Here is a 21,638-nt window from a genome sequence, read left to right as displayed (position 1 = left end):
TTTTAGCTGTGTATTCTTTGTTGGTAACACAAATGAATATAGTATTTAAATTCGTCTACGTGTATGTAATAGCAGTGTCGACGGTAGATAGAGTATGTGATAGCATTGTCGACGGTAGATAGAGTATGTGTTTGCATTGTCGACAGTAGATAGAGTATGTGTTTGCATTGTCGACAGTAGATAGAGTATGTGATAGCATTGTCGACAGTAGATAGAGTATGTGATAGCATTGTCGACAGTAGATAGTGTAAGAATGCGTGAGTACCGTGAACCGTACTTGCGTATATATGATAAACACAATTTCAAGGGATGCAAATGTGTATAGATGTGCAATCGTATCAGATTATACAGGTGAGTACCTTATGTTTGGCACTTTGTTAAAAGTTAGCTCAAGCAAATAGTTGATAAAGGAGATGGCAAACTCGGAATATAATTTACTGGGAAGGCTGAAACTGATGCAGTTGGAGGTGGTGTTCGTGCCGTTAACATTGGTGTTGTTAAGAACGTTCCTACGCAATTCGTTCAATAACTTCGCAAAGTCGTCGAAATCAGTAGAGTGGCGGGAGACACCACTGGACTCTGATGAGGACGGCCATTCCATTGAACACACTGGAAGCTTGTTTAGCAGGAATGAATTCACAAAGGTTGGAGTGAAAGGGTACATAAGGGATTTCAGCATGACAAAATACGGGTCAAAATGCTCCAGACGGTGTACGCGCCCATTAACAGTGAATCTGATAAAGGGCACGAGGAAGTCGGAAAACGTCTTTATTAAGTGCTCCAAATATAATGTGCAGCTTGACAGTTGGAATGATGTAATGTTTTCGTCAATGAGAGAAGCGTATTCGTTGAGTTTTGAGGAAATGAGTGACTCAATATAGTCAACAGCAGGGTGCGTGTCACCCGGGGCGTCAAAGTCGCTGGGACCACCATTGATCAGCATGTTGTTGTAAAACTTAAAAATTTGATAATACTTGGTCAGCATGAAGAGTGATCTGTCGTTTTCTTCGTAGTAGCTGGTAAAGTCGGAACACTTGCACATGCTGCTCAGTTTTAGCCTAACTAAGTTGGTCTTTACAAGCAACTCCAGGTCGTCCCGCCTTTTCAAATCAGAAGGCGCACCAACGCCCCTGTTTAAAGAGTTGGTGTAGTCGGCTGTTTCGAAGTGGCTACAGTCGAACTTGGCCACATTTACGTCCAGGCCTCTCAAAAGCTGGCTTAGCACGACAGTGTTGTTTAGTGACTTGCTCATCTTCTTGCCGCGGCCGTCAGACACCATGCCGTGCAGGTACACCTCGTCGAACGGCGGCGCCTTGCTTATGTTCGAGCAGATCAGCAGCATCTTCACGATCCACGTTTCCAATATGTCGTAGCAGGTAAACAGTACGTTCCTTTGCTTCTGCTGGTCCTGGTTGTGGTCGGTTTTTTGCGACAACATGGGCCACAGTGACGACGTAAACCACGTATCAAGCACTCGTGAGTCCTGTATCATCCTGTATCCCCTGGAATATATGTCCTCCATCGTCGTCTCCAGGAGCTCTTCAGCCCTCTTCTCAGCATCAGCTCTCGTCAGCGCCATGATTTTATAGTACTTAAAGTCGTCGCAAAGGTAGTAAATTGGCAGTCTCGTTCCCCACCAGCCGTGCCTGCTAACACACCAACACCTAATGCCGTTGAGCCTGTTCAGTATCATAGACCTCCTACTCTCCGGCACTACCTTTACTTCTTCAAATGCCTTCAGTGCCTTGTCGACCAGCTTTTCTGAGTCCAGGACGTAGTGCAGAATCGGCAGGGTTATCACCCTCGCTGAACTGTCGAGCATGTTCACTGGGCAACTAACGTCGACCATTCCATTCTCCTGGAACAACTCCAGCACGTCAGCCAGCGCTGCATCCAAGCTGCATCCTAGTAGCTTAAAGGGCACGTTTTGCAGGTTTCCATTGATATTCAGGATGTTTGTGAGCTCCAATCCGCACCTTTTGCCTATCCAGAAATCATTTTCCGAGTGCGCTGGCGTTATTAGCACCCCCCTTATCTGTCTTCGACTCTCACCATTTCCACTAACATCACCATCGTCCTCACCTTGAACGCTTCTATGACAACCATCTGAAAATACACCTTCGCCATAGTTAGCTACTCCCATAGACTCACGCTCCTTAACCTTCTTGTAATCCCCTGAAAGAGTATCTAGTGGGACTATTGGCACCTCTTTATTGATTTTAGGCAAGTAGACCTTTTTAGCACCAAGTTGTTCATAATCCTCGTGAGACACCCCTACTCCAGTAGTAGCGTAGTAAAATTCTGGTGTAGTTGTATTTATTATGATTTCAACACCACTGCAATTGCCATCATTTTGCCTTTCACTAACATTAGAACATCCATTCACCAAGAGCTTTAATGTGTATTGTCTTTTACGTACCAGCTTGTACTCAACTTCAGCTGCTGATATTGGTTCTATTTTATCTTCGTGGTAATTTGCCAGCGATGGCCAATTCTGTTCCGATAACAGCTCTTTCTCGTAGAATTCTATGAACACCTTCTTACTTAACTCTTGCACGTGCTCATCCAGACTAAACTGGCCATACGGCCAGTCTATTCCTAACAGCTTCAAGTCTTCAATGTGTCTCTGTTTAATACTGTCGCACACACTGTGTGCCAGTTTTAATTTTTCACGAGTTTGCTCTCCATCAGATTCACTTGTAAAGCCATCCCTTAGTGTGTCACTACTCAGCAGATGTGACTCCTGGTCGTTTAAATGATACCCTGTATCGAACAACTTCTGAAAACTCAGTCCTGCGTGGTCATTTGAGAAGTTGATGTTGACTTTAAACCCATTTAAAATCAAATAGTTTCTGTACACATCGGAACACACCAAGTTCAGCAAGTTGCCCATGTGCAACTCTCCAGTCAGATTAGGTGGTGGCGATATTATGTTTATTTCACACTTATCTAAAATTTTAATTAGTTGAATACAGCTATCATATTTCTGTGTATCATAAATGTATGGTTAACAGCGTACCATTTATACAATCTTCCGAAGCCCTTTTGAGAAAATAATCCACATTCCCATCATGTTTAAAATATTTTATGAGTTCCTTATACCACACCCTGTGAGATTCTTCCGGTTCATCCGCGTTAGTGGATTGATGCGATAAAGTATTAACCTTAAAACTGCGATTATCAATTGAATCACTGAAGATTCTACTGGAATATCTGTTCCTTTTACATAATTCATTGGTTAAAAGGTCGTTGCTTATCTGTTTGACTTTTATAAAGCCGCGTGTCCTAACACACGTCACAAGCAGCGCCATGTGCGTTATTGAGATTAAACTTAAGGCCATTATTTATAATTATCATCTTCTTTAACTATAATACAGTGGTTTATATTTTACATAATGAATCTTAAATAAAATGTTTCTATTTTCCACCTGTTTAACTGCATTAACCCATCACGATATTGAACACACCGATTCGCCACTCTTTAATCGTCAACTAAATACATATATTAATTAAAACCCTTTATTTTGTTAATGCTATAGTGTGTATTCTGGCGGTTTCTAGTGACTCGCAGGTGCCTTGTTTTTCTAAAATATTAAAGCTGCCTATGATTTGTATATTTTGTCCAGAGGGTACATTGTGTTGTATATCTCGTTTCTCTTCCTCAGCATCGCCTTCAGGACCACGTTCTGGTCGTGTAGGTCTTTGAATATGTTCTTCGTCATCAGCAGCTGCACTCGGAGCCTGAGCAGGCTCTTCAGGCCCGCGCCGACCGTGTTGTGGAGCAGCGAGTGCTCGTGGCAGAGCGCTATGCACTTCATGCCCTCCGTCGTGAAGTATACCTCGAGCACCAGCTTGTTCTTGGTTGCGCAGTTCGGGTGGAACTTGAGTCCGCACTTGTTCTTGTAGCAGTAGACCATGAGCCCGTGGTCTCCCGCACATATATTGCATCCGCTTTCTCCGCTCTCCTTGCCATCCCCTCCTTCTTCAAAGTCGCTTCCCTTATCTAGGTCCATTATGTTCCTTTCCGCTTGCTTGTGCGCTTTGTGCAGCTCGTACTTGTCCTTTTCCGGCTTGTAATACGTGTCAGGCCCCTGGCAGTCCAGGCAGTTGTACACGATTTTGCAGATGATGTGGTAGTACATGTTATCGCAGAGCTTAATCAGCATCGCATCACTGCTCAGGCAAATGTAACAGTAAATTGTCTACAGTGTTTTATTATCTTCTTTATACGTTGTCGGTATATACACTATCCATAATCTTATAGGCATCAACCAATACAATATCTACTTAACGGCCTTTAAATTGCTAACTAACTAGGTAGATCAATCTTATAAACGCCTGTGGGTTCTTACTAACGCCTGTAGGTGCTTACCTCTCTGTCCTTGTTCGACTGCGCTGCGTACGTGCACTGGTCGCATCTGAAGCTGCTGCTGATTTCCTCTGGGTAGCACGACCTGTGGACGTAGGCGTTGCAGCTCGTGCAGCTGAGCTCTCCGCTGTCTCTGAAGCACACACTGCATGTGTTTTCTGGCTTCTGCTTCGGCTCCGTTTCGTAGCTGATGTCTTCCAGTGTCGTTGTGACGCTCTGTATGATCCTCTTCTTCTTATCCTTGTCGTAGATCGTGTCGTTGACGTCTCTGTTGATGTAGCGTCTGTATCTGTTACTCATCACCGTCGTTATGACCTCCATGTCCACTGCCTGCTCGTCTACCTCTGAGGCCCCTTCCTTACTTTGCTCCTGCTCCTTGGCTACCACTGCTTTGTGTCTTCGCTTCTTTACGCCATGGCCACCTGCACTTTCAACGCCTTTGCCTGTGTGCTTAGTCTCCTCATCGCGGGCTTGATGGCCATCTACTCGTGCCTTACTTTTGACTCCATAGTGGTTTGCTTGTTGTAAATGGTGTCCTTGGTGTCCTCGTTGTGGTTGCTGTAAATGGTTTGGTTGGTGTCCTCGTTGTGGTTGGTGTAAATGGTGTAAATGGTGGTCAACAAGAGCTTCAGTGTCGCTACTCTCACTCCCCTTGGCATCATCCGCGTCCCCCAGTGTAAAGTGGTCATTGCACACTATTGCTATTTTGGTGCTCGTGTAACTCGGTATGCAGCTGTTTCCTCCCACCAACTCGAACTTGAAGCCGTGGAAGTATGCGCAAAACGGGTGGAACTTCGTTGTACACAGGTTACACTCCACCAGGACTCCGTCCTTGATTCCGCATACTATGCACATCTCGTCCGCCGTCTTAGCTTTGTTTTGGTGCGCCCTGCTGTAACTGGCTGTGTTTTGGTTCAGACTAGCGTAGTCGTGGTCGTCTTGGTGTAAATTGCTGCGGTCATCCGTGTTTGCGTGTATATCGCCATACTCAGCTTCGTGTTGATTTGGACTCGCATATTCATTGCCGTTTTCCTGTACCTCGCTATATTCACCCGATTCGTGGTTTAACTTGTTATATTCACCCGATTCATGGTTTAACTTGTTATATTCACCCGATTCATGGTTTAACTTGTTATAGTCGGCTGATTCATGGTTTAACTTGTTATAGTCGGCTGTTCCTTGGCGTTTAAGCTCGTTTTTGTCCTGCTCTTGTCTGTAGTGGTCCTCCTCAAACTTCGTTTCGTGGTCCATGCGGATTTCGGTCGACGCCGAACTCTCTCCTTCCTGCGTGTCCACTGAGAATTGCTCCAGAGTCTCATTCCTCACGTACAACTCGCTTTTATTGTGCTCCCTGACGACCGCTGTCCCTCTTTCTCTGGTTTCAACGTACGTCTTCGCTCTTGACGTCATCATCACCACCAGGTAACAGAACGGGTGATACCACTCGTCCTTCGCCCTCGTCAGCGGCCCCGAGCCTCTTCTGCATATGTAGCATAGTATTGAGAACTTTTTGTAGTTTGACTGGTACTGCGACGACAGCTGCTTCTTCTCGTACTCGCAGCGGTTGCACAGGTACTCAGTGTTCCTCAGTATCTTTGCGATTGGCACGTTGTAGCAGTACTTGTGGACCACGATCAGGCACCTTGCGCACTTGATGAGCACGTTGATGTTGTTTTCCTCCTCGTTGTAGCAGACTTGGCAGAACCTGCTTTCTTCCTCCACTCCTTCTCCGAGGTGGTGCTTCTTCGCCACCTTCGGCATTGGCTGCGCCACGTTCTTAAACGACTTTACTTCCGCGCTGTCTACGCTCGGCAGGTTCAACTTATTCTTCGGTGAGAACAGCTTTTTCATGTTATACAGCACGTAGTAGTAGTATTCGTTGAACTCATACTTGTGCAGCTGTGCTCTATCCTTCACCTGCTTATCGTGGTCCAGGCAGTGTTCGCTGCAGTACTCCAGTATCTTTTCGTGCAGCTTATTTTTTATTTTAATCAGGTCCGAGTTAACTACGTCCAACTCTCCCTCGATGTACTTGTATTCGTTATTCATGTAACTGTGGTGATTTTCCACCACGGGTCCTGTTACCCTTTCTCTTTCTCTGTCCAACTCTGCGTTGAAGTGTGTTAGCAGTCCTAAATTATTTTGTATTGTTCATATTTTTATACTTTTACACCTTTAAACGTGTGTATCTATGTGCCTATATGTCTCTATATGTGTATCAATATAAGTTACTGAATGTGTGCCTATCTATCCACATAAATGCCTGTATGTCTGGCTATATACACATCTCACTACACACCTATATATATACCTGTATATCTACGTTTCTACCTCAGTAGTACCATGTATCTACCTATCTACCTACGAAACTAACAACTATACTCAGATAACAACTATGGTCAGCTTACTGTATTCGTCGTATTTCAGAGGCGTTGAGGAGTCACTGTTCTCGTAGAGGCTCTTTATGTTGTGCAGAATCTTGCTCCAGTCTATGTAATTTACGTACTTCTCCTCCATGCATGCGTTCGGCGGCGTGCACATTGCTCCGTTGCTCCGGTACGTGGGCACGGTCGTCAGGCTGTTGACCACGATCAGTTTAAGGTAGTTGATGTTCCTCATCTCCAGTATCGACCTCTTCAGCAGCTCAATTTCAAAGTTGTTGAGCTTCACCTTTTGCGCGAGCCTGAGTTTCTTCGTGTACTGCTTACTCTTGCTCATGCTCCCTCCTCCTCCTCCTGAGCTCGAGAGTATGCTGTGTATGTACTTGATGTCGTCCTTGATTCCGTAGACGTTGACGTGGTTGAAGAGCGTGTTATCCTTCATTGCGCTCTCTCGCACCGTCGTGTTCGTCAGGAGCGCCTTCAGGTCATACTGCATCTGCGCGTTAAACTCTTCCGAGTTCATTGAGGTCAGCACCTTCCTGTTAATCGCGTATACCAGCAGGTAGTTTCCCACCACGTTCTCGAATAGCACAAATACCTGCATTTCGTCGTCCTCTCTGTACGTCAGCGTTCTGTTAAGTATGTTAAGGTACTCTATGATCCCGCTGCAGCTGCTCAGTATCTTCTGCTGGTAGCATATCGCCAGTTCCCGGTTACTCTTAATGTTGTCGAACAGTATCGAGTTAAGAGGAAGTATGTTGTCCTTCACCTCCTTGTTGTAGAGGAGCACTGAGAGCAGCGGCGCGTTATCGTGCGTTTCTTGCATTGACGTCACCAGGTCCTTCGTCGTCCCCTTCGCGTTTGCCGCTCCTCCCACACCCACTGACGTGCCTACTCCTTCTCTGCGATAGTAATTTGGCGTGAACGGGTTAAACGTTATTGGATTAAATATGTCGAATTTTTGCCACAGCACCTTCTGCACCTTCAGGTCCTCCTCTTCCTTCTTATCCTTGTCCTCCTTTTGCTCACCCTCCACCTTTTGCTGGTCTACCTTTTTTTCCAGCAGAGTCTCTGTGTCTTCAAACGTCACCAGGTCCTCTTCTAATTCCGTGGTTGCTTCTACCTTTTCTTTTACCTGCCCCTTTTCCTTACTCTTTTTACTCTCTTCTTCCTTTTCACTCAACTTACTCTCTATGTTAAACAGTATTTCGTCCAACTTCCTCCTCTTTTTTACGTGTTCGTCTGTGCTCACTATGTTCGGTATATTGATGTTCGTGTCGATTTTAAAGTTAATGTTTGCGGTTTTGACGAAGTATCTGTTCAGTATGTCGTCTATTATGTTCCTGTACTTACTGTAACTCGTTCCATCTGCTCTTGTCAGTATTGACTGATTTACCAGCTGCTTATATATTGAGTAGTTGATATACTTTTTACTCGTGTGTTCTCTGCAGAATGACGCTCTGAACAGCATGTTTCTTCCTCCCAGATTTGACGTGTGTTTTATCATCATGAAGATCACGAGCCCATTTTTATCTTTGCGCTTCTTATGTTTCAGGTCAGTTCCATCACTGTTCTCATGCTCCTTATCCTCTCTCTCTCCGCCACTAGTCATCTTATCTTCCTCGTAACCTTCCGTTATGCACCGTGCGTGAACGTGGTTCTTGCACGTCAGATACTTGCACTTGATCGTTACTCCTTTATGGTCTCCGCATATTTGGCACTTTCTTTCCTCGTAGTTTACTTTAGTTTCTTCTGAGAGTGAGTTGAGGAGTCTTTTGAACATCTGTGCGTTTGACAGTACCAGGTTATTGTTGAAGTACGGGTACAGCACGTCGTACGAGTAGTACACGCAGAACGGGTGGTAGTACATTTTTTCCGTTAGATTAAGCACTCCTCCTCTCAGGTTACATATGCAGCACCTCGGTTTTTTATATGGGCTGAATTTAGCTGCGCATATTTTACACTGGTATTCGTAGTTGTTCTGTCTCGCGGTTCCTCCTTCTGTACTCTCCCCGTTCTCCTTGCTCTGCGATGGCACCAACTCCGTTATTGTGTTACAGCTGTTCAACAAACAGTTAGTGTGCGATTTTGTTTTACATGTTTTACAGGTCGACGTCGACAGATTTGCCAGTGAGGAGTGGCAAATGTCACATGTGTCTGACTGATCTGCGTCAAACTCGTATCCTTCGGGGACTTCCTCGTAGGTAACTGGTGAATCCGTGTTGTTTTCTGACAACTCAAAGGTCCTTGCTCTCAACAGGTCCGTCACTCCGTCGCAGTTGCATCCTGATGGTGCTGCGTTTTCAATCGAGCTCACGTTCAGGATACTCGAATAGTAATCTGAGCAACTTTCGTTCAGAATATCTCTCGCAGTCGCGTTCATGTTCTTTTCAAACTTGAACGATTCGTAACGCACGAGTGCTGACACATAGTCTGAAGGCCTTTCGTCCACAGTCGTGAACTCCAGATCAGAGTTTGAGACAACTGGGTCCGCGGCGCCAGAGCTAGTATTAGCATCTGAGGCCGTGTTGTTCATTTCAACAAATTGATATGGTTATAACATGCTCTGGTTATACAATAAAATAAAAGATCTGACTTTAGTTGTCAATTTTGCGAATTTTGTTCACTTGTTGATATCATCAAAATGGTCAAGTGTATACTGTATCAACGCTGTTGTAACTAAATATTACAATAACAATGAAGTTAATGATTAATTTGCTTTACAAATTATTATTATAAAACATTATAAATGGATATGATTGTAAAATAAGGATGATTCTGTGAATCAAAATAATATTTTACATAAAAACAAATTTAGCACGGAAGTCAACAAATTTTGTATGTGTGGAATTTATAATTTGTTTTAAACAATATAGATTAGAGTTAAACTCTAAAAGGTGTGAATATGTAATGGAATCACTATATGAACAATTCCCATAGATTAGTGCCCGATTTATTATTTATTTGCTATTTAACTAACAATAATTTAATATTTAAGTAAATTTTTTAAAATTCTGATGTGAATTAAGCATATTGTAGATACTAATGTTTATCTCTAAAGCTTTTAGAAGTTGAGCTGTTGCTAACACAAATCAGATTAAAAAAAGTTTTTATTACAATATTAACAAATTAAAACCTTTAAGAATAAATTAATTGATTAATGTTTTATGTTCACATGGTTTTATCATTTAAAAACAGTTATTAGATATTTTTATTTCTGTCTCGCACAGTACTTTTATTTATTGATTGTATATCTTGTATATAAATATTTATTATTAATTTATGTAATACAAATAGTGTTAATTTCATGATTTTTTCAATAAATTGAATTTTATAAGAATATTATAAACTGAATTGATATATTATTTTTATCCCCGCAAATGTACTTAAAAAACATCTTTATAACATAAAATTGATATAATCTACGATTTATGACTTCTTGTTATCTAAATAAAGGGCTATTATCAGCCCTGATAAAGTTGTGTGTATTTTACACATTTTTGTCGATAGGTGGATTCGTAAAAATAAACGTATTTAATGACAATTCACTTTTCGCAGAAGCTCTCGTTACTGGAAATGTAACAGTGTGCGTGAAAAACAGTAAAGCACTATTTGATGAAAAAACATGTAAAAATAGGCTCCATACAAATATTGATTTGTTCCATGGAGATGTACGATATTAAAACATTGACTAATTACACTCACCAAAATACTTAGACAGATATAATATGTGTATTTATTTGAACAATATTAACTATATATTATGATGTGTGCTTCTTAATTTAATTAATTTTACAGAAATACTACCACTACATCTTCAGAAGAAAAGATGATCCAACCAAGGGTTTATATATAATTGCTAGAACATCAAACACCAGTGTTCGGTATAGGCTCGATTATAAAATAGTATCGTTTATAGAAAATTTTCCAGATAGTTAATTTATTATTATATAATATGAATCATAATTATTCTGTAGAGTGTACCATACTTTTACCGAGAATACACCGAAGGGAAAACCTATGGAGAAGTTTCGTACGATCCAGAAAGTTTTTGTCAAATAGGTTTCCATTCTAATTGTACAACAAGCGCTAAACTCCCTCCAGGTTTTGCCACAATACCATCTTTTTGTTGTATTTGTGACATTAATGTTGACGGTGAAACCAATAGGGCAAGATATAACTGTGACAGTAAGTTTGTTAAATGTAGTATATTACTGATATTCAAAACGTTCATTGATTCAAATATAATTTAGGACACAGAGACAGTATTGCAATGACTTACTCATGCTTAGAAGTAATGGAACCATGGTATAACTTGTATATGATGTCGTATCCGCCAGACTTGTTAAGGAATACAGTGTTTAGCATTTATAAGTTTGACAAATCCAATGGAATAATTCCAGACCGTAAGTTTAATTGTGTATTTTTTCGTTTATTTTACATCATTTTAACTTTAAAACATTAATAACAATTTAGTAAATTTGGATAAAGATGGATATTTTGACAATTATGACTTCAAAAATCGTAAAAATTTGGACCCATCATTTAAGGCAGAAAAGGATAAGGTTCGCCCTGAGGTTAAAAGGACGTTTACTCCTCAAAGTAAAGAATCTGAAAGTTCTGAATTAACCAAATCATATGGAGTGAGGTCTGAGCATAACAAGATCGTTGCCAATTACAGGAACATTATAATTGATTCAACTTCAAAGGAAGTGGCAATAGGTAATTAGAAACTTTAGCCATTGAATTTTTAGATGATTTGGATATAACCATTTCTTTGTTGTCAAGTAATACTAAAAACGGATCAGCTCCGCCAATGCTTGATAAATATGTTGCGGTGCCATCTTTTCCGAGAACAAATGAAACAGTTAAAGGATCATCATTGATCGTAAGTTATAAATAAGTTGTTCAAGAAATTAATTTAAGTAAATACTCTATAATTCTCTTGTAGGACAAATGTATGGATGGTACTTGGCCAAAGTCACTCAAATGCCCAAAATGTAAATATTAATTACTCTAAGCTAGATAATATATAACGACTGATTGTATAACGTTGTAGATATGCCACAGAAAATTTGTAACTATTGGAGGTGTACGTTGAACATGAGAACAATAGAAAGGGACGCAGTTGACACTGGAGGAAGTCAATGTAACAAAATAGGATATTCCTATACGGCTCATGACGACCACTGGAATCTTTGTCAAATGAGAGCTTCTTCATGCATAAATCGTCAATTAAAGTGGTATTTAGATGAGAAGAAAGACCAGGTAAATACACATTCATATAAAATCGATGTCATAATTTAACGATCATTTAGGCGAAGATGCCAAATTTCTATGGCGTAGAGCCGGCGATAACTATAGATACCACTCAAGTGCCCAGATCAGAGGACCCTGAGAAGAAAAGAACAACTTGGTTTCAAGAGGACAGAATCCATTACATCAATTACGTACACAGCGAAGACGATGTTTCCAGATATAAGATTGACACATTTGAAGCGAGCATAACAGAAATCATTGCAGACTTCCCAGGATTCATTTTATCAACAAAGTATGTTTAGCCTCAATCATGACATTACATGAGAAACGTCAATATTGGTCAATAATATTCTTTTAGGATTGATAAGGAGTGTAAACTAAACTCCCCTGATATATGTACTCTTCAAGTGGATGTCAAGAACATGGGTACGTTGTATTAATTATTAATAAAAGATTTAAACTAATGATATATTTAACAGGTGTAAACACATCACACTTTACCATTAATGCTCTCTGTTATGCCGATGAAACGAGTAAGGCCAAGGAAAATGTGATTGCAGAAATTGATGAAACAACCTTAAATATAAAGGGGAACACTAATAAGTTGTTCAATATTCCAATTAAACTCTCTGGTCCACTTTCGTCAGAGAAGTCATACTGCTTTGTAAACCTTCTATCAGGTAAATAATAAGTTTAAACGAATCATATAAAATTTAATAGGCACCAAAAAGCATCTCGACGCAGCAACTACTTCAATAAAAATTAAGAAGGTCAAACCTGTAGTTGGAATGGATCCAAAGTATATAAATCCAGACGTGCACACAGTATCTATAAATGTTGTACCGAAACAGGTATGTTATGTTAATTTATAACACTTTTTGACAACTTTTAGGGATACGTTGAAAAGAGTCCTCCTGAGCCCTCAGAAAAGAAGAGTTCATCGACCACCAAGGAGAAGGAGTGTACCTGTGCAACATGGAATATATTTTGCATGTTATTCAACTGTTAGTTTACTAGGACGTTGCTATGTTATCTAAAATCGCTCTTATTTACTCTTAATGATATCTAAATTAATTCAAATGTGCAGTTAAAACTTGCGTCATTGCCAAAGTGAGTAAGGTCTTTACCTACATAATGATTGGTCTGGGAATATTTCTGTTTATAATTTTGCTGCCGGTTATTATTCCGCTATTCGGAGGTCTGATTAATTTGATTGTTAAGCTCTGCAAGATGCCTTATAATGCAATGGAGAGGAGAAGGTTGGAAAAGATGAATACTAAAGTTAGCTATGTTAATCCAGCGGACATGAGGAAAGAGGATTTGAACGATATGAAACTAGCTGAAAACACGGCATCGCTTCCGGGGATTAACGTAAACTTGAATTTAAGTGATGTCAAAGAACAATCTCGCCGATATAAGCCTTATGAAGACCCAAACATCTCCGTCCAAGGGCAATCTTTAGTAGAATCAATTGAATCTATTGCTTCTATACATAACAAAAATGGCAAATCAGGCCATGACCAGCTTTAATATTTAAATGTAACCTGTAATGCAGTGCAAATTTGTTAATATACTTCATATAATTACACATTAATTTATGTATCTATATATATGTATATATATATGTGTATATACACCTATATGTACACAAATTAGTGTACTTATATATCCTTGTATATACCCAAAAGTAGTCGGCTACTATTCATAAATAAAACACATAATTATCTGCACGAATATCTATATATATGAACACTAATCATAAACACATATAATCAATTTATAAACATTCAAAGAGCTCCTTTATAAGTACCTACAACACGATTTGCTTGCTTTCGTTGAACTATTCGGGTCTATGTTTAGTGCCTTTGAACTTGCCTTCTGGCTTACTGCTGTATTTTTATCCCATCTGTAGGGGTCCTTGGATATCTCCTGGGATAGCAACTCAAATACATACGTTATGTTCTGACCCGTTTTGGCGCTTGTTTCCACAAAGAAGATCGAGTGCTCCTTCGCGTACGCCTTGGCGTTAGCCAGCGTCTGCACAGTCTCCGGCGTGGACCCTAGGAGATCAATTTTATTTGCCACCAGGACTATTATGGTTTCATTGCTGTTGGCGACCCTTATTTGGTTAACCCAGAATGCTGCGTGCTGCAGTGTGGGCGGTGACGAGATGTCCAGAATCACAATTGCGCAGGCTGCCCTTCTGTAATATATCGGCGCTATGCTTTTAAACCTTTCCTGCCCCGCCGTATCCCAAATGTCAAACTTGATAGTTATGTTTTCCTCATAACTACTGCCATACACGTGATTGCCCGGGGGGGCGTAGGAGGAGGAGGCATCGACGCCACTACGATAGAAATTTGCTTCTAGGCCCCTGTGTCTTCTTCCAGAATCTGGCTGCGATTGTTGAGAGTTTTCGAGTAACTTTGTCTGATCTCCGTCCTGTATTTTACTATGGCCGGCCATAGAGTCACAATGTACCGTGTACGTAAAAAAGGCGGCACCGATTGTCGAATTTGTGTTGTCCGAAAACTCCCCCTTCGTAAGTCTCACTGCAAAGCTAGACTTTCCTACTGAGGCGTCGCCCAGCAAAACTGTTTTATAGCTCCTTCTTGCCATTTACATCAAACAAAAGGAATAATAGCCATGTGAAATGTTACGCATCAGCAGAGCTTTCCAATTTTATACATGTTAAATCAATGTTTGCGGTGTAATAATATAATATAAAATTGCCGCGAATTCTACTCCTTAAATAAAATACAAACTAGACAGTTAAAATCTTAGCCTACACACGACACTGGGAAGATGTGATGAATAAAATCCCCAAATATCTAATACAAAGAAGAACAAGGTGTACTATACTACTTGAAACATAAATAACCGATAATATTCAATAAAACTTGCAAATATTTTTCCTAGTGGTGCTACTAAATTTCTGGCCAGGGGGTATGTATGTTGTATGTAGAGTAGACACATTAGGCGCATTACACCTGAACTTTACATATAAAATATGGTATATTAAAATGGATTTAAATCAAATTCCGAATATATGTGTTTTATATCATACTTATTGTGCACGCGTAACATATATTTCAAATGTGTAGATCGTAATACATTTATAAAAAATATTTACAGTTTGTACCAATAGAAGATGTTGATTTAGAAATTGTTGTGAATTTTGTGAATTGTTGATGCTTAGAATCCCGAACGCGTCTCCTTCGGGACTCGTTACGAACTTTGAAACAAAATGTAGTGAATATTTTCACCCTAGAGTCCTGGTGTATGTTCTAAGAAACAAGGCCGCATATTTGGCCAGAAATAGTGCCATTCTGAACACATCTTTTAAATCTCCTGTTTTAACCCGTGGAGATGGATTCCCAGGAACCAATTTTCAAATTTGCAGTGCAGAAAACCCCAAGGCAAACGAAGATTTGAATAAATATCGCAGTCCGGAGCCATTTCAAAAATTGGAGGATGATCTAACGCAGTTGTCATGGTCACTAATAAGTTGTATTGACTATGTGCAGCCTCAGTCAGTTGCAACCATAATGTTATCCCTCACCAAGCTTGTAAGTTGTAGGCACCCATAAAGTTTGTTTAGAATTACTTCAACGAACAGCTGTTCTCAAAAATGCTGGATTCCTTCACGTTTGAATCAGCAAAGCCGAAATCAGTGTCCTTGATTCTGTACTCGTTGTCGAAGTGCGCAAGGGCGTCGGAGCTGATACACACGAGTTTCTTCGGAAAGATAGAAGGCTTTCTAGAAATGTCGCTTTTTCATAGCTCAACTCACGATCTTACCACGTACCTAATATCTACGGCAAAGCTCAGAGACAATTTGATGAGGGCCCTTGAACATGATGGCACGCTCGACACTCTATGCAACGTGTACAACTTAATATTGAATCACACAGTTTCATTGATTGGCAGTGAAGCAAAGGCTTTAGAGAAAGAAGAGTCCAATCCAGGAGAGAATAAGCCGACACCTTGTAGTTTCAATGTCTTTGAGCTGTCTAACATATTGGAGTCGTTTTATATAATGAAGCATTACAGTCACCCTGATCATGAACTGGTACTGGACCAACTTCAGTTGAAGCTGCCATATTCAGTCAACTGTAAGTTACATCGTGTTTTAGATGGCAATCACATGTGATATTTTACTTAATTGTTTCCTAATTAGGTATCTACGCAGCGTGAACCTGTCCAAAATAGTACTAATGAAACCATTAGATATAAGTGACATACTATACGTCATGGAGCTGCTTAATATCAATCCGAAGAACCCAGCCATTAGGAAACTGGACAGAACAAACCTAATTAGATCAAACAAGAAGTTCTGTGAAGCGATTTTAGTGGATTTGACCGATAAGCTGGGACTGCTCAACATATATGAGCTGTCGCGACTCACTAAAGTTGTAAACAGGCTACGACTTTGGACAGAGGACGAGTTTCTGAAATCATATACGAATTCATTCATGGCTATATTTAAGAGTTACAAAGGAGGTATAGGATCATTAATAGGTTATCTAGTTAATTGTTTATTTGGTAAAGCTATACGATATAGATATACTGTTACTGCTAATGCTTCCAGCATACTGGGACAAGTAGTTATTAGAAACTGTAGACGTAAACGGAAGTTACTAACATTACTTTAGTGATTGATATGGAGGTACTCCTACCAATAATAGTGTACTATAACAGGAGATACGAGTCCTCAATAAACAGAGAGTATTATCAGTCGCATATCAATAAGAGGAGGAAGACTGAGTTTATGCGCAACCTGAACGAAATTAGTGACCTTTGCGGACAGATGTGCGATACGTTGCACGACTACGTGAGCGACAAGCACCCCTCAAATAAAATAGAAGACCTGCTGAACTTCACGAGCAAACTACGAACAAATCGCAGCCTACACAGAATGAAATACAACTATAAATTCAGCAGTCAGTAAAGAATGGCACGCGTGAGAGTGTACTCGTTAAAACATTATTTAAGTTCGTAAATGCTAAGGTACGTGTCAAGTATGTCGCCTGAACATCAGAGTCAAGATGGTTTAGCGTACGCGCCTTGTCTCTGTTCTCCTGTGAGTTAAACTCGTTCCTAAATTTAAGGAAGTCCTCATAAGAATCCTGTAAATAGTGTTTGTTAAAGCTGTAAATGTGTGTGTATATTGTTACAGGTACATAAAATAAGTTACTGGTACACACATGTTACTCTGTGTACACACAAGCTAGTAATATATGTGTACATAGGTGTGTGTATATCCTGCTATGTACATGAGTATACGTGTCTATACTTAAGTACGTAACAGTATATACACACTTGAACAACTCTAACTTACTATGATTGAATTTAGTTTATTAAGGAGCGGTGTTAGACAGCGATCATCGTTGTTCAACAGCTTTTTAAGGATGAAACTACGAACGGTAAATCTCTAGTTAACACTTACAGGTCAATTGAGAGAATTGAACTTAAATTGGGCTTAATATAATACATAATGTTGGACAAGGCTATTTGAGTGGGTGTGTACAAGAATAAAAACCTGAAAATAAAAGATCAGATTGTTAACGTCGGTTACAGGGGAAACAGTACTACAATATTTACAGATAGTCATTTGAGGACCATAAGCATACTAATTATTCATAGTAAAAGTGTGCTTGTTCAACGTACTCTGGAGACTCGTGAGCGTTAATACAGTTAGTCTCAGCCTGTTTGTATATGTTTATGATTATCTTCAAGTGTTCACCCATTAGTGACTCGTCAAGATCCAAGCTTTCCTTCAGGTACTAGGGAATGATGAAGTGGAACGCGTTACCTCTACTAGCATTTGAACAATGGTATAGATGGAGTCGGAAGTGTGCAGAACCAAAAGATTAAAGTTTAGTGCGTCACACACGATGCACTCCATGTCAAACACCTCTGAATAGTGTGAATATGACAACGTGACGTACGCGAAATGTCCAAATCCTGCACTGAAGCGAGCAGCTTATCCACATATACAGATTTCCACATATCCTCCAATTTTGTGGCAAGGGTAATACACGTGAACCTATAAAGAATTAAAAAGCGATAGGCTTTACATTATTATCCTAGGGTCATAATCGATTACTGAACATTTCAGGTAAAACCGATTGAAAAAAGTTAGCGATGTTTCCTGAAAAAAATAAAATAGACATTTATTTATAAATTGAAGTGTTTAAATGTACTTTTACAGAAGTTTTAAGGTTGTTTGTGGTCAAAAAGCGCGAAAGCTGATGTGAGTAGTATTTGATGATCCACAACTCATCGTCCAGCGATGGAATCTTCACCTCTGGATGCTTTCCTAAAAGAAATGATGATTTAATTTGGCACAAAAAGGTACCTCTTAACTTATCAGCTGCTTTTGTGTATGTTTCAGTTTGGACTGATTTAAGTTTTTCAAAAGAGCTAAAAAGCCAATTTCGATAATGAGTACTACATTTAGGCCATTCGAAGATTGGAAGAAGATGGTTATTGTCCATTATTTACAAAACAAGAATCACGAGATAGAATACAGAGAATAAACTTTATAAATGAGTATTATTCTACATCATATAACAGTGGAATTGATTTTAAATATGACTACAAAAACGTAAACAGTATAATTATCGATATGTGTACATTAATATTTGATTATAAATCATGTATAACGTCTCGAATCAACTGTGGGGGGTTGGTAATAACGTTTAATTAAAATTAAGTAAACCAGATTTTATTTTTTAATATATTTGACATTTTTACACATTGGTTTGTGTGTGTGATTTATTAAAACAGTATTTGGTTGTATAAAATTATTCATATTAACCTTACATTTTTGATGTGTCGATTATCTATATAGTCTTCTATGATCTATTTAATTATACAATCAATTGAGATTGTAACCCCGTTGTTTACATTAACCTGTAGATTATTTGTGACTTTTAAATTGATTGTATTTTGATTTTTATTTCAAAATGAGGGGTAAAAATAAATTGGCAGATATTTTGGATTACGTCGAGTTAAATCACGACAAATCGAATTTCGAAGAACTCGATGAATCCAATTTATCAGAACTCGGGTACCTGTTTCGTCAGTTGGACGAAAAGTCTCTCCTTAAAGGTAAGTCTAGAATCATTGAAAATTAATTAGTTTATTTTCTAACATTTATATACATTTTAGTGATTTCCTCGCTTTCGAGAAAGTGTGATGTTTCTGAAGTGCTCAAAGAAAATGCTCCAGAAGTGTACAATAGACACGTAAGTTTAATAGATAATGTGTAGAGATTTGAACAAAAGTAAATTAAAAATAGGTAATGGACCCAGAGATGGTGACAGACGTGGCGACAGGAATAGATTTGTTAAACGATCAGACCGAGGCAGATGTGAGCCAAATGGAAACAGACGACCCGGATCAAACGAATAGCATGGAAGAGGAGCTGGATTACATGAAAATAGCAAGATTTGCACCGATAAGACTGACAATAACAGAAAGGAAGCTGATGAGGCTTTTGGAGAGCACACTGCACGTGTCAGAGTACACAGACAAGGTGGACATAATCCACGAGGGGAGTAAGTCGAGAGCAATAATAAGAGAGATCAAAGAAGTGTCGGCAATACTGAGCGGGCTAGCAATAGCGTACAACTACGAAGCAGGGCAGAAGTTGTTGAAGGAAAGAGACTACTACAACAACGCAGAGTTCTTTAGAAACGTGTTTGAGATAGGAAGAAGGTACAAGATACTAAACCCGGACAAGATGAGGACGAGTTACGGGAAGCTTATATACTTTCTGATGGACTCGAGGAAGCCGGAAATCAGAGAACTCCTTAATTTCGACTGCGTCATCCCAGTGAACACAGTGTATTCGTTTCTGAAGACTAAGAAGAACGGCCCTCAACTGCTATCGGACCCGAAATTGCAACAAGCAACAAAACGTAAGAAATAGAGTAGTATTAGAGTACTTAGGTGTATTAATAAGGTATTGAATATAGTTATGGTGGCGTTTAGTCTATATCATAGGTAATATAGACGATAATAGCTATGTTTGCAATTGATAGTCGATAGTAAGCATGATAAAAAGCAAGAAGCTAATAATAATTAAAATACAGTGATTGTGCCGGACAATAAAAGCAGATATGAAATAGAAAATGAAATCAGTAAAAAGGAAGAAGCAATCAAGTACCTGGTGGGAAAGTACGCGTACAATAAGAGGTCGAGCTCGTCACTGCTTAACTTCTCGTTCCTGCACAAAAACTTCTACTCATCGCACAGCAACAGCAAGGAAGGGGACGAGGGGGAGATGAGCGTGGAGGAGGTGGAAAACTGCCTGTACTCACTGAGCGACTACAACGCGCACCTGAGGACGTACCGCACGCCAATAGATAAGATGATAGAGCTGCTCACAGACAACTTTCACCCGACGCACCCAATTAACCCGAATAACCCGAAGGTGAGGACGCAGAGGGAAGAGAGGGCGGGAACGCCAGGAGCATTGAGCAGCTTCCTGGCAAAGTACAGCTACACAGACACAGTGGACCTGGACGGCTTCCTCAACACGAAGGACGACGACCTCTACAACCTGAGCATAGACAGCGGCTACGAAGGAAGCAGACTGACGCACAACCACTCAAGGCAGTTCCTGTACGTTATGCAGTCGCTGCAGCTCTGGCGAGAAATTGCGCACCAGATGTTCGTGCTCTGGCACAAGGCGGAAATGGACCTGCTGGACGGCTCAAACCCGTACAGGCTCAGGAACACTGGCCAGGGGCTCAACAGAGTGCAAGAGGCGCCGCAAGTCTTATCGGAGATGAGGAAGATACTGAAGAAGGTGCAGAGCAGGCTGGGCGCATGGATAGGATCGCACGCAATACACATGGGAGACCACAACGTTCCGAATTCATTTCTCTTCATCGACAAGTACACACAGGTACGTTAACGTGAAGACTAGATAGAACTGTAATTCCGGTATCAAATGGAACTAGTTGCCATTGATCATGCTTGACGTTATTAGACTAGATAGAACCAAAATATGTAGCACTTGAATACGGATTAAGATAGAATTAAAATGTGTAAAATGTAAATAACAATGCGTAGATACCGAGAATACTGTCGCCAGTAGTTAATTGTATAGAGAAGCTGCCGGAGCTGTACAAGTCGAACAAGAACATAAAGCTGTACATCGATAGCCAGTTCGGGTCGCTGGAAAGGCTGAAGATGACGATCCTGGCGGACTTCTTCAGACACGCGTTCGACGGAAGCGGAGCGGACAACTTCAATGACGCAGGAAGCTGCATAGACGGAAGGCTGACCTCAGCATGGAACTGGTGCAGCAAAATAGAAAAGAAGAGCTACTTTAACGTGTTCCTCCTCACAGGCTTCAACGGCTTCGACGGGAGATTCAACGACTAATCTCGTAAATACACAGTTATGTGCATAATAGTATGAATAACGCACAGTGTGCGTGTTTAGTGTAAAGTGTGCGTGAATAATATGGACGTTTAAGAGTTTTTGTACAGGTTAGGTGGTTGATGGAAGAACGAATCGTGGTAATTGCAAATATTTATGGAGATTCCACAGCAAAACATATTTATGAATCAATACCACGTGGAATAAGTAGCACATCAATGTGTTTTAGG

At 40.1% G+C, this 21,638-nt stretch overlaps 9 protein-coding genes across 9 annotated transcripts; 4 read left to right on the top strand and 5 right to left on the bottom strand.

Moving 5' to 3' along the window:
- Positions 1–55: 55 nt before the first annotated feature.
- Positions 56–199, bottom strand: TOT_040000355 (hypothetical protein; the record flags this gene model as incomplete). The annotated part of the gene is made up of 1 exon (XM_009693982.1): positions 56–199. The coding sequence occupies one exon, from the start codon at positions 197–199 to the stop codon at positions 56–58; it is 144 nt and encodes a 47-aa protein (XP_009692277.1).
- Positions 200–343: 144 nt separating this feature from the next.
- TOT_040000354 (uncharacterized protein) lies at positions 344–3,341 on the bottom strand (the record flags this gene model as incomplete). Its single annotated transcript, XM_009693981.1, has 2 exons — positions 344–2,949; positions 3,020–3,341. The coding sequence occupies 2 exons, from the start codon at positions 3,339–3,341 to the stop codon at positions 344–346; spliced, it is 2,928 nt and encodes a 975-aa protein (XP_009692276.1).
- Positions 3,342–3,602: 261 nt separating this feature from the next.
- Positions 3,603–9,286, bottom strand: TOT_040000353 (uncharacterized protein; the record flags this gene model as incomplete). Its single annotated transcript, XM_009693980.1, has 6 exons — positions 3,603–3,993; positions 4,081–4,202; positions 4,373–6,501; positions 6,778–7,732; positions 7,841–8,283; positions 8,356–9,286. 6 exons carry the CDS (start codon positions 9,284–9,286, stop codon positions 3,603–3,605), a joined length of 4,971 nt encoding a protein of 1,656 aa, XP_009692275.1.
- A 25-nt stretch (positions 9,287–9,311) lies between these two features.
- TOT_040000352 (hypothetical protein) lies at positions 9,312–9,464 on the top strand (the record flags this gene model as incomplete). The annotated part of the gene is made up of 1 exon (XM_009693979.1): positions 9,312–9,464. One exon carries the CDS (start codon positions 9,312–9,314, stop codon positions 9,462–9,464), a length of 153 nt encoding a protein of 50 aa, XP_009692274.1.
- Positions 9,465–10,181: 717 nt separating this feature from the next.
- TOT_040000351 (conserved hypothetical protein) lies at positions 10,182–13,539 on the top strand (the record flags this gene model as incomplete). The annotated part of the gene is made up of 15 exons (XM_009693978.1): positions 10,182–10,421; positions 10,549–10,656; positions 10,728–10,938; positions 11,004–11,156; positions 11,227–11,338; positions 11,399–11,472; positions 11,505–11,638; positions 11,702–11,750; positions 11,810–12,018; positions 12,069–12,301; positions 12,368–12,439; positions 12,463–12,689; positions 12,730–12,860; positions 12,902–13,013; positions 13,097–13,539. 15 exons carry the CDS (start codon positions 10,182–10,184, stop codon positions 13,537–13,539), a joined length of 2,508 nt encoding a protein of 835 aa, XP_009692273.1.
- A 270-nt stretch (positions 13,540–13,809) lies between these two features.
- TOT_040000350 (small GTPase) lies at positions 13,810–14,628 on the bottom strand (the record flags this gene model as incomplete). Its single annotated transcript, XM_009693977.1, has 1 exon — positions 13,810–14,628. The coding sequence occupies one exon, from the start codon at positions 14,626–14,628 to the stop codon at positions 13,810–13,812; it is 819 nt and encodes a 272-aa protein (XP_009692272.1).
- A 572-nt stretch (positions 14,629–15,200) lies between these two features.
- Positions 15,201–16,960, top strand: TOT_040000349 (conserved hypothetical protein; the record flags this gene model as incomplete). Its single annotated transcript, XM_009693976.1, has 4 exons — positions 15,201–15,578; positions 15,611–16,158; positions 16,190–16,635; positions 16,665–16,960. The coding sequence occupies 4 exons, from the start codon at positions 15,201–15,203 to the stop codon at positions 16,958–16,960; spliced, it is 1,668 nt and encodes a 555-aa protein (XP_009692271.1).
- Positions 16,961–17,645: 685 nt separating this feature from the next.
- TOT_040000348 (cyclin) lies at positions 17,646–18,509 on the bottom strand (the record flags this gene model as incomplete). The annotated part of the gene is made up of 6 exons (XM_009693975.1): positions 17,646–17,795; positions 17,825–17,928; positions 17,961–18,058; positions 18,090–18,163; positions 18,216–18,331; positions 18,371–18,509. The coding sequence occupies 6 exons, from the start codon at positions 18,507–18,509 to the stop codon at positions 17,646–17,648; spliced, it is 681 nt and encodes a 226-aa protein (XP_009692270.1).
- Positions 18,510–18,980: 471 nt separating this feature from the next.
- On the top strand, positions 18,981–21,411 carry TOT_040000347 (conserved hypothetical protein; the record flags this gene model as incomplete). Its single annotated transcript, XM_009693974.1, has 5 exons — positions 18,981–19,125; positions 19,186–19,262; positions 19,316–19,937; positions 20,112–20,929; positions 21,097–21,411. 5 exons carry the CDS (start codon positions 18,981–18,983, stop codon positions 21,409–21,411), a joined length of 1,977 nt encoding a protein of 658 aa, XP_009692269.1.
- Between the last annotated feature and the right edge of the window lie 227 nt (positions 21,412–21,638).

This window comes from Theileria orientalis, chromosome 4 (genome assembly GCF_000740895.1).
Source record: "Theileria orientalis strain Shintoku DNA, chromosome 4, complete genome".
Taxonomy (NCBI): domain Eukaryota; phylum Apicomplexa; class Aconoidasida; order Piroplasmida; family Theileriidae; genus Theileria; species Theileria orientalis.
The sequence above is the reverse complement of the archived record's forward strand: the minus strand, read 5'-3'. Positions and strand labels throughout refer to the sequence as shown.